The sequence below is a fragment of the Gopherus evgoodei genome, chromosome 9, assembly GCF_007399415.2.
Source record: "Gopherus evgoodei ecotype Sinaloan lineage chromosome 9, rGopEvg1_v1.p, whole genome shotgun sequence".
Taxonomy (NCBI): Eukaryota; Metazoa; Chordata; order Testudines; family Testudinidae; genus Gopherus; species Gopherus evgoodei.
This window is the reverse complement of record NC_044330.1, coordinates 55,469,787-55,481,822: the sequence shown is the minus strand read 5'-3', so window position 1 is coordinate 55,481,822 and position 12,036 is coordinate 55,469,787. Positions and strand designations below refer to the sequence as shown.

At 42.4% G+C, this 12,036-nt stretch overlaps 1 protein-coding gene across 2 annotated transcripts in view; it reads right to left on the bottom strand.

Annotated features, from left to right (window-relative positions):
* RYK (receptor like tyrosine kinase) overlaps window positions 1-12,036 on the bottom strand; it is a 156,494-nt gene that overhangs the window by 83,837 nt on the left and 60,621 nt on the right. Inside the window, exons 7-8 of one of the 2 annotated variants that reach the window (XM_030574891.1) lie at window positions 6,448-6,548; window positions 277-411 (exon numbers count right to left, since the gene is read on the bottom strand). In XM_030574891.1, the coding sequence (XP_030430751.1) occupies window positions 277-411; window positions 6,448-6,548 (236 nt within the window). The remainder of the gene's footprint in view (window positions 1-276; window positions 412-6,447; window positions 6,549-12,036) is intronic. The other variant, XM_030574892.1, reaches the window with a different exon arrangement.

Sequence of the window (12,036 nt, the reverse complement as noted above, 5' to 3'; positions counted from 1 at the left end):
GGGAGGAGGAGATCCAAAGAGAAAGGGGTTGCTGCTCAGGGGCAGCACCCCAGCTAACAGGGCACCGGGGTCCTGGGAAGGACACAGGGGCCAGAGGACAGGCAGATCATCAGCCTGCAGAGGGCGCTCTGGAGTTGAATCAAGTTAATTCCCTGAGAGACCAGCAGGAAGCACCGCAGGGGTGAGTCTGCACCTCTACAGAGAAAATCATGTGAGGACAAAAGAATATATCACTCATGGTACCTAACAAGTGTTGAAGGAAAGTCTTGTAAATACCTTCTTGGAGTACATCTTTTAGAGTTATCCTCTCTCTGGAGATTGCTATGTCCTTCACTTTAGCTTTTGCCTCCATCATAGTGACGCTTTTAAGATCATTCTTCTCTATCCGTAATGTAGGATAACCTGAGGAGCCAGCAGAGCCAAACAAACTAATATAAATACCCTTATAATGAGAATCCAAGCACATCACTTCCCTCAATACCACCTACAGATGGAAAGAACACAAATTAATGCCCAGTTGTAAGTAATCGAGATTAGGTTTCAGCATAAAATACAAGCAGGAAAATATACTGAGAAAGGCAACATGAATATAAATGCCTCTGCAGTGAGCATATGCTCAGTCAGTCATTCTATATAACCAACTCATTCAGTTTTTGTTTACCTTGTTATGTACTTAAGCCAGTTATTGCCTTAACCAAATGCAAGATTAGCAGGCAACAAATAATCATGCTCAGAACTGTGCAGTACATGGCTACAATGAAGCCAACTTCCGACTATGGATTACAACAGCAATCTGAAAAGCACAGGCACATCAGTGCCCTCTTCTGGACATCTGAGACTTCTAAAGAGGTGACTATATTCAGGAAGGTTTTAATATTGTAGTAATGGAGTCCATGGATAAACATCTAAAGGAACAACTTGAAAGGCTTATTTATCCAAAATGTTACAAATTAACACTTAAGATTACTAAAACCAGAGAGAAAAATGTTTTTGTTTACTTTATACATATATTTTCTGTTTAGTCATTTCTACTATTTCCCCATCAGTATGGGTCTCAGACAACAGGTAAAAGACCCTTAGAAATAGAAAAATGTAGGTTGAACTCCACTCAGCAAGAAGTCTCACCATGGTAATGCTGATGCACAGAATCGCCCCTGTAAATCTGGTTTGATGTTTATTGTCATAAAGCACGGAAGTAAAACTGGTTTCATACAAACAGTAGGTGTACTGTAGGATCCTTTGTAAAACCTAAAGAAACTTGGATTATGAGACATCAGCAGTGCAGTGCAATCATTTAATTTACACAGCATCTTTCATCCAAAGATAGCAAAACAAATGTTAAGCCTCAAACCCACCTCCTAGGAGAGTTAACTATTGCATATGAATTCACAGGTAGCACAAACCACATTCCAGCAATCAAGGGAGCCTGCTGGAGTAGGGTTCTGCCTAACAAGGATTGTGTGAGTGTCTTTTTTTTAGGCTCATTAATAGGTTTCCAGGGGCTCAAGATCTTGCCAAAGTAACTAAAGTGTAACTTAACTGAAACCCCACAGGGTTGCTCCTATATTTGATATGACATCACCAGCATAGCATGTAAGAAAGGGGAAGAGGGCTTAGGAAAAAGGTAGATCTAAAAGCACTATATGCTAATATCTTTTTCTGACCTCTTGTGGGCATTCATCATAATTTTGAAATAGTTTCTTAATTAAGAGTGTCTTAATTCTATTTGTAAATCATCTTTTCAGGAGCTTTTTTGTTAGAGAGTGAACTCAGACTTCAGAATTCATTTTGTTAGGGAAGACAAGTGTATGCAATTTCAAGGACTGTTACTGGAGATTATAAATACACAGGCATCGGGAAAATTTATTTGAGATTAAGTCTATTTCTGAAGGCGAAGGAGGTTCGCTGAAATTTCTCCTGATATACTGCACTGGTGGCATAAGTAATATCACAGTGAGAAGAACAAACAGGGGAAAGTTTTTGGTTATATGAGCATTTTTTTAAAAATGAATGTTTTAATATTTTTACTTTAACACATTCATCCTATTCTAGGTAGCAGAATAGTGAAATATGATTAAAACCTCAAATTATCCCACCGCTAAACAAAACTCAGCCAGTATACACAGAACTGCCATGTGCTGAGGCAAACAGCTGAGCTTTGTCAAGAAAGAACAAAAAAGAGACTTGATTTAGTTTTACTCTTTCTAAACTTGCTACTGGAGATACATTTCTATATGCAGCTGGGGTTAACAGGAAGGTGGAGTTAGTTCCTCCTCTCTGGCTTCACTGACAGTTCACACCCTCCTTGTGAATGTGAAAGGCAGCTGCAAAGTCATATTCCTCACCTGCTAACCCAGCCATGTCACCTCCTCTTTGGATCTCTCAAAACAGGCTCTCTGAAACATATCAAGTTCACATTCCTCACAATTGGCTTGGAAAGCCTTCACAGCCCTACCTTACCTTATATCTCTGACCTCATGCCTTAGCACATTATCTCCAGCCCTAGAAACTCTTTCCTTTCTTTACACTCTCAATACTCCTGACTCTATGCTTTTTCTCCCACACTGCAGATGCCCATTCTAGAGACAGTCAAATCAATCAAAACTTCTGAGACAAAAAAATGTTTTTGAATAAAATAACTTTTTTGTGAGACATGCACACTGCATGGCAAATTTTGATTTTTCAGCAAAAACTGAAATTTCAGCCCAAGTTTTTGTGTTTTCAATTTCCACCAAAACCACATTTTCTACAGGATTTTTTTACACCATCTGTTCCCATTCAAACCACCATCCTTCCTCATTCAAGTCCCCACTTAAAACCCAACTCTGATGTCTACCATACAAGCAACAAATTAATTACAAACTAGAACATTACCACTATCCCTGAATTCTGCCTCATCCTCTTGTTTTTCTGTGTGTCTACCTCCTAGATTACGAGCTCATTGCGGGAGAGACTGTCTTTAATTGTGTGTACTGTAAAGCATCAAGCACACTGATGGCACTAAAACTTTTGAGAGAGATGTTCTAGTGGACGTAGACTTAAAGAACACAATTTTTATTTTAAATATAGCATCAAAATATTAACTCAATGCTTCATAGATTAGATAGAAAAAGTGAGTTAGATCAGCCATTAAAGATGTTTCTGTAAAAAAAACTATATGCAATTAAGTTGATCATTTAGGAGAAAATATTAGTCAATTATATGATTTAATACAAGAAGTGGAGTAGTCAGGTCTAAATTTGGATATTACAAGCCAAAGTGAAGCTATTTCTCATCTATTTATTTCAATTTAAATAAAAAAGAAGCCTGCACAAAGCTCTGGACATATTACAACAAAACCCCAGCAACATTAAACTCATTTAAAAGGAACTCTGCAAGCCAGTCACCTATGAGAAAAGCACCTTTCCACAGTCTAATCATGCGTTTAGCCCTCTTCAAAAACCCTATCAACAGATGTCTTTTACAGCCTGCCCAGAAGGTCTCCAAATGTGGGCTCTTTATGAGCAGAGAGGGAGCAAGTTCCAGAACCCTCAAGCGATGCCAGAGACTCCATTGCCAACAGAGTCCCCCTTTGACTGCTTTGGCAGTATGGCATGGGGAGAAAGGCAATTCCTCCTTACTGTTGTGGTTTTATAAATGAATTTCTTACTCAGGAACTCTCCTACCAGAGGTGAAGTTGATCAGTCAGTCATCTCCACTATAAAGCTCAGTCCAATTCCTTTCCCAGGTTTCTCAAGAGACTTCCAACAAAGGTGACAATAGATAAATCATCAAAAGAGGAAAAGAGATGGGAGAGGTTAAGGAGAAATGGAATGGGCTGATTTTTGGTACCGGAGAAAAATAAGATGGTGGAGACATATAGTCTTACTAGAAAGTTAATGGTTTAAACATCTAATGAGCATTGATTGTGTGATCGGCTTTCACACTGTCTGCTCCTTTTCCTTTCATGGATGCTTCTCATGCACCCACCTCTGCACAATATCTACTTGCTATTCTCTCATCACAAGCATCTGATCTCCCACATCTTCCACAGCTCAGTTAACAGTCATCTCTGAATCTGTGTTCTCTTTTCTTCCATTCTCTTTCCTCAACCTTTCCCAATTTTCATTTAGGTATTATTTTGTTTGACTTTTTAAGATGTTTCCTTCCTCTCCCAAACCCTTATCTTGCAAACATTGAAATCAATGGCTAATCTCCCACTGACTTCAGTGGATATAGGATCAGGGCCTTTTACACTAGTGGTTTCTCTTCTCCTAACCTGTATCTACAGCTCCCTCAGTACTTCCTGGTTTCCCCTCTTAATCCTCTGTTGCTTCCCCATATGGTGTGGAGAAAGTGAATAAGGAAGTATTATTTACTCTTTCACATAAACACTAGAACTAGGGGTCACCCAATGGAAAGAAAAACAAACAAAAGGAAGGACTTCGCACAACACACAGTTAACCTGTGGAACTCCTTGCCAGGGGGATGTTGTGAAGGCCAAAACTATAACAGGGTTCAAAAAAGAATGAGATATGTTCATGTAAGATAACTCCATCAATGGCTATTAGCCAAAATCGTCAGAGATGCAGCTGCATGCTCCGGGTGTCCCGAAGCCTCTGACTGTCAGAAGCTGGGACTCAACAACAGGGTATGGATCACTCGATGACCGTCCTGTTCTGTTCATTCCCTCTGAAGCACCTGGCATTGGCCACTGTCAGAAGACAGGATACTAGACTAGATGGACTACTGGTCTGACACAGCATGGCTATTCTTATATTTTCCCTCATATGCTTCACAACTCTATTTCCTCATCTTTACCTCCACTATGTTGTTCCAGATAAAGCAGAAGATAATTAAATGCTGAAGCTTTTAAATGGATTTTCTGCTCTGCCTGGAGCAGCAACATGCAGAGAAACAGCACCCAGAAATAAGCATTAGTATTTCATACTGATGTCCAAGCCTGAGCCCTAAATGAAGATGCTTGACCCTATCTCATCCATTTCCTGCGGATCTTTTTCTCCTACATACTGCTATTTGCTGTTTTCAAGAAATCCTAAAGCACTGCATAAGAAAGCTTCTCGGAAGGATTAGGCAAGACATCAGTGGATACACAGAGGCCTGGCCTACACTACAGAGTTAGACCGAAGTAAGCTGCTTTGCGTGGACCTAGCTATGCAAGTGTCTACACTTAAATTATTTCCAACGAATATAAGCATCCAAATACAGCAAAGCAGTACTACCACTTTCCCAAGTGACACTGAGCCATAGTCAAGGTATTGAAGTTGATGCAGCGCAAGTGTAGACACTGGGTTACTTATTTTGACCCTAACAGTCCTTCAGCAGCTGTCCCACAATGCCCATCATTGACCACTCTGGTCATAATTGTGAACTCCACTGTCCAGGGGTCATGGAAACCAAGAGGCCTCCCACCCCTTTAAAGCCCTGAAAATTTCTGAAATGCCTTTTCCTGGCCATACAGCTCAGAGAGCACACCTAGCAGCTTTCCGCTGCCTCTTACCCAGCTGACCATGTCGGCTACACATCCAAATGCACTCTGTCCTGGAAAAGATAGGAGATATTGATCTCCTGGGCCTACTGGGAGAAGAGGCTTTGCAATCATAGGAACATCAACATCTATAAGTAGATTGCACAGGGGATGCAGGAAAAGGTGTACGAAAGGGATCAGGAGTAGTGCTGCGTGAAAGCAAAGGAACAGCATGAGGCATATCAGAAGGCTGGGGGGCCAATGGTCTCTTCTACAAAGAGCCGCATGCCATACTTGGTAGACACCTTACTGCCACCCCACAGACCACTCTGGATACCTCCGAGGAGCCCAAGTCAGAGGCCCCCAGTGTGAACAGCAAGAGTGAGGAGGATGAGGGGGGCAAGCGATGCCGCAAGCCAGAATCTATTTGAGACTCCACTGCAGTCCAGTCAGTTCTGGTGTCAACTCAAGTTTGTAGCACAGACATGGCCAGAGACAGCTGTAATAGATGCATTTGATAAAGCAGAGGAGTAGAGAGATTTCTCCCCAAATGCAAAAATATCTAATTTAAGGATAAGCAAAACCACAGATTCATATAGATGTGATGATGCCTTGGACAGAACAGCAACATGTAGTTTGCCTAAACTGGCAAAATGACATAGCAGAGCTTATCATAGGGGGACGGATAGCTCAGTGGTTTGAGCATTGGCCTGCTAAACCCAGGTTTGTGAGTTCAATCCTTGAATAGTAGTAGACCCAGGACTGACCCATGCTTGTGACCTCAAAGAAAAATTTTGGCTGGCAAATTGGTATCAGAGACCCAGGAAGCACAGGCTAAACAGATGCCAAGCCCAGATATTGTTCATGCTCCTCCCTCTTGGTCAATATGAATGTCATCAATAGGGCACTTCTAATCATTGGGACACTAGGCCAGCCCAGAGTCACCTGTTGTACATTTCTGTAATTAGATTAATACTTACTGGTTACTGGTGTGGCATTGTTAGGGGTGTCAGCTCTCAGGTACTGTGTCGTCTGTGTAGAGGGCTGAGATAAACCTTGTGAGCTGCTGCTGTCACTAATGCTGTTTTAAACCAAAAAAATTGACAAAACATCAAACTTGCTTCTGTAACATAAAATTCTTAAGATCCTGTCAGAGAAATTACAGCATATCAGAATTAAATTTAGAAGATTATCCCCAGTACTGAGACTAAGGGAAGCAGGGTGATTTCCCATAGTACACAGTTTGATTCTCCACAACTCTATCACTACTTTTTTAACATTTAATGCTTTTCATTAATTGATTTGCATACTGATCTATTTTCTATTAAGTTTTCTCAATCCTCGTTGAAATATTAAGATACATGTACAGATAAGACATGACAGACAAAAAGCATTACTTATCTCCAGGAAGTTTCATATACCTTCCTTATTTTGTTGATACTAGCCATCTATTGTGGTTGAATAACATTCAAGAAATAGACCCACAGCACCAGTCTGAGCCAAGCATACAGCCGATGGGTACAGTTCATGCTTCCATACACACACATGCACCTTGGTTCAGACCTGTAAAGATGGTTACATACCTGTTAGGTAACTTTTGTTCTTCCAGGTGTGCTGCACATATCCATTCCATTTTAGGTGTGTGCACAACAGTGAATTGAAGACAGAACTTTTTCCAAAGCAGTACCTCTATCAGATACTCCACGTGCTCATGTTGCTAGCTAGGGAATAAAGGGGCAGAGTTGCCCTGATTCCTCAGTTCCTTCAAACTGAAAGTCAACATCAGTTGCAACTCCAATGAAGAGGGGGAGGAGGCTGGGTTATGGAATGGACATCTCAAAGGAGTTACCAAACAGGTATGTAACAGTTTTTAATTCCTCAAGTGCTTGCACATGTCCATTCCACTTTAGGTGACTCACTAGAAATTCCAGATGGAAGAGGGTAACAGAGTCTACCTAAACAAAGACTGCAATACCACTCTCCTAAATCTACCTTTGTCGAGGCCTTGGAAAGAGCATAATGAGTACTGAAGGTATTATTCAATGACCAATTCTCAACCTAGCAAATGTCACTGATGGGAACATGACTGAAGAAAACAGCTGATACAGTTTTGTGCTCCCGTAGAGTGTGCTCAACTCTTTGAAGCAGTGGAATATTAGTAATATAGCACAGACATACAGGAGGAGATCCAAGAAGAAATCTTCAGCAAAGTGACAGGTTGCCCTTTCTTCCTTTCAGAGGAGATAAACAACTGGAGACATTCTAAACTCTTTAATCCTGTTCAGGTAAAAGACTAGCGTCCTACCAACATACACAGTCTGAAGTTTTTTGGGTTCAGAAAAAAGATTGATGTGTATACATTCTGAGATTAAAATCCAATACCACTTTGGTAAAAAAATTGAGGTCCATTTTTATTAAAATAAATATCTTTATATTCAGGCCACTAACACTCAGAGGACTGGGGGGAAAAGAGATGTTTCCTTCTATAGGAGGATGGAATGCAGAGATAGCTGCCAGATGAACTCTCAGAACTGACAGACAGTCCTTTCTTTCAGGTGAAGCAGGTAATCCAGTTAAGTGAATGGGAGCACATGAAGGAGAGAGATCTTTCTGCTGGGACCACACTGAAAATCTCTTCCGTTTCTTGAGGTATGTATTCTGGTGAAAGGTTTCCTGTTATTTAAAAAAAACATTTTGAACTCCAAGTGAATAGACTGCTTCCAGGAGTGTTAACCACTAGGCATCTAAGATACCAGCATATGCCAAAAGGGCCAGGATGCAGAGTCCTGCAAAACTATGACCAAAACTTGAGGGAAGGTTCTAGGATACCAAACTGATTGTTGGATCTGTTGAGCCTTTCAATCTGATGGGGCCAGGCTGGCGCTATCAAAATTGAATGGGCATGATCCTGTCTGAGCTTGCTCAAAACTCTTGGAGCCATTAGGATGTGGGGGGTGGAGAATGTATAGGAATTTCCCCTTCCAGGATAGTAGGAAGGAGTCTGACACAGACTCCAGGCTGTGACCTGCCCTCAAACAGAAACGGTGACACTTCCTGTTCTGCCAGGTGGTGAACAGATCTATTTTTGGCATTCCACAAATCTGAAAAATAGACTTCGCTATTTCGGGTCTGAGGAACTATTCATGTTCTCTGTTAACAATCTGCTGAGATTACTAGACGGTTTTAAGACCTGGAAAGGTGAGATGCTTTGAATATAATCTCCTTCCTGATGCAGAAAGATCAGAGGTTCATTACCTCTTGGCAAAGGTGGCTTTGAGGTGGCACTTCCCTGCTTATTTAGATAGGATATCGCAGTTGTGTTGTCTGAGCACCTGCACCAAACAACCTTTGATGTGGGGAAGGAACACTTGGGAAGCCAGGCAGATAGCTCAAGGCTTCCAAATATTGATATGGATAGAGAGATCCAGATCAGACTAGAGACTCTGAGCCTGGAAGTCCCCTAAATGAGCTCCCCAAAGGAAAGGTTAAGCATCTGTCACTAGGGTCACGGAACGCAGGGTTGGGGCAAAGACGGTCCCTGACAACTGCATAAACCTCAGGTATTGTCAGTTCCAAGAGCTTGGAGTGTATCACAAACGAAGTCGATGTACAAGGGACTGGCAATGGAATCTGTCTTGATGGCACTAAAAGTAATGCCAGAGTCAACAGATATATTGCTAGATGATGAATGTCGTATCAAGGAATACCTAACTGGATTAGGCTGAGCTCTAAGCCTGGTACCAGACTACTTCTTATGAGTCTCCACGGGGGCCTTAGCTCTCAAAGTGGAAGAGAACGTCTTCTAGCTAGAGGAACTGAAAGCATCCAACTCCTTCTGGTGTTTATGTGGTACCAGGGAAGGAGAACGCATTCCCTGTGACAAGGGGAACTGCCAAGTCTCGCAGTGCATGCCAGGATGGAGTTGAGACCAAATCGCTATGTTCTGAGCAGCTGGGTTCTTAATGGATACAGCTTTGCCCCCTCCAGTAAGATATGTCGAAGTCAAACTCCACTCAACTTTAGTCCTGGTCTTAAAACCCATACACCTAGGGGACTTATGTCATACACGACCCTGTCCTAAACACTTTAAACTAAAATAAGGGTCACTGACTGGCATGGGTTTTTAACAGCAGTAACAGCACTTCACTCCCACAGACCTAGACATGCCCTGCTACTGAGTTTAAAGCCCAGAGAATGTAAGAAACTAAACTGGTTACTAAAACAAGTACCACTAGCCATCAGTATAAACTGTTATGTACATAATGGAAATTATTTTCTTAGAGAAAGTTAAGGGAAAGCGTGACTAGCACACATGCTTTGACTACTGATCACAGGCAGTAAGAAGGAACTGAGGGTTGGGGCAGCTTCACCCCTTTATATCATGGGCGGAGGTTGCATGTGCTGCCCCCACAAGTTAAATCTATGGAAAAAAGTTCTGTGGCTTCAGTGCACTGGCACACACACACACAAAGTGGAAAGCACACACGTATGAAAAATGCCAGTATATACAGTACAGACCCATTTACACACACATCCGCTTAACATGCGGTAGCGCCATGCCTCCCAGTGCTACCTATTTAACATGCAAGTCTCGTTAACGCGCAGTACAGGAACTTGCTATGTACTCACTGACACAGAAATTGACAGGAAGTGCGGAACAGAAACGTGTTGTATGTCTTTACAGCCAACCGGGGGGGCAGCCACGCTGCAGTAGCGCTTTAAGGATTCTCAAAGTGCTGCCGCGGCAAAGGACTGTCCTTGAAACACTGCTGCAGTAGCGCTTTAACGTTGCTGCCCCTCCCCTCTCTCCCCCGGCCCCTCGCCATCGGCGGTCCTACCGGTAGGGACCCTACCAGCAGGGCTGCTAACGGGGAAGGCAAAAAGATCAGGGACATTAAAATGCTGCCACAGCTGCACTTTAAGGATGGTCCTTTACCGCAGCAGTGCTGGGCTGCCGACAAGAGTGGGGCGCAGCAATGTTTAAGCGCTGCTGCGGCAAAGGACCCTGCATTGCCTTAAGGTCCCTGCCCCTTTTGCCCCACCTCGGCCGCCAATGGCTATTTGAAAGGGACCGACTATTTAAAAGGGCCTGGACCCTTTAAATCGACACGGGAACCCCGGGCAGTGCAGACCAGGCAGCCTGGCTGGGCAATGCAGACCCCTTAACCCCACCCCTTCCACCTGAGGCCCCACCCCTCCCAGGGGCCAGAGCTGCCCCTGCCCGGTACCAGTAAGAGTCCTGAGTTACTTGCACTCCTGTGTAGCAGTAGTAGTAATTTTTTTTAATTAGATTACACATTTGAATTTATATTCTTGCAAAGTGATGTTAATAGATAGGCCTGCAGTATTTGGGACACTGTGAATACGTATGTAATCCTAGATAATTATACGTGTATATATATATATCTTAAGATATTTCAGCATGGCCCTCTTAACCCACAGTCCGTTAACATGTGGTTGTAACGGCTCGACTCCCGACATCCATGCGTAAATGGGTCTGTACTGTAAACCTTTGGGACTCTTAGGAGACTGCCAAACTGGCTTTCAAAAGTTAATAGCTACAGTAGTAAACTATCACAAAGATCATACTCAGGTTAGATCACAAGTGATTTGAGGGCCTCTTTTCCCACTGCTGTTTGCTCAGCTCATCAGCCTTCTATACCCTCCTTACTTAGGTTAGCTAACTCCTTACCAAGACTTTAAAAAACAACTAAAGAGAAAGTGGACTTTTACAGACCACCACATTGTTCAATGTTATAACCCCTCCCGAGCCTGTGCTTGTCTTATTTAAATTGTAAGATCTTCTACAAAGGAACTTGCGGTTTGTACAGAGCACAGCACAAAGGGTCTGTGATCTCAGCTGGCGTCCCAAGGCCCTAGTATAATACCAATGACGCATCAAATAACTGACTACAATGAAGACAATTTTTGAGCATCCAAGTTCTCTCAAAAGTAGGAAAAAGTGATTATTTTCAATGTACTCAGATATACTAAAGCCTCTTTCTTCAGCCACGATAGCCTGAGTAGCTCTGAATTTTTGGCTCCCCAAAGCTCCTATCCCATTGCCCCTAGTCAACTGTATTGCACAAAAGGATCTGGGATTTTGAACCATGTCTGCAATTGCTGCCCCTGACAGGGCTTTATGTTTAACCGCCACACAGTTTCAGCCTGAAAGTGAAATAATAGGTGCAAAACCATCTTAAAGAGTTCACTTTGAGGCACATTCCCTTCCTTGTCCTTTTCCATCTGTTAAGAAAAAAAGTGTCATACGGGGTTCTTATGAGATAAGAAACTTCCTGGCCACAAAGAAGAAGTTTAAGTATTCCAATAAGACTTGAAGGCAGGACAGAGAAAAGGATCTGAATATAATCATAAGTATTAAAAGACCCTCCTATCTCAATTACTGGCTGTGTCAAGATAGTGGTTGCAGTGTATGGTCCTTTTCTTTACCAATCTCCTATACCACGTTTCATACCCGTGAGATTCCGATTCTGACTAGCCCTCTAACAAATGGGTGCACTACCATTGCTGTTGAACTAGGCTGCCACTTTACATAGCTGGGCCCAGCA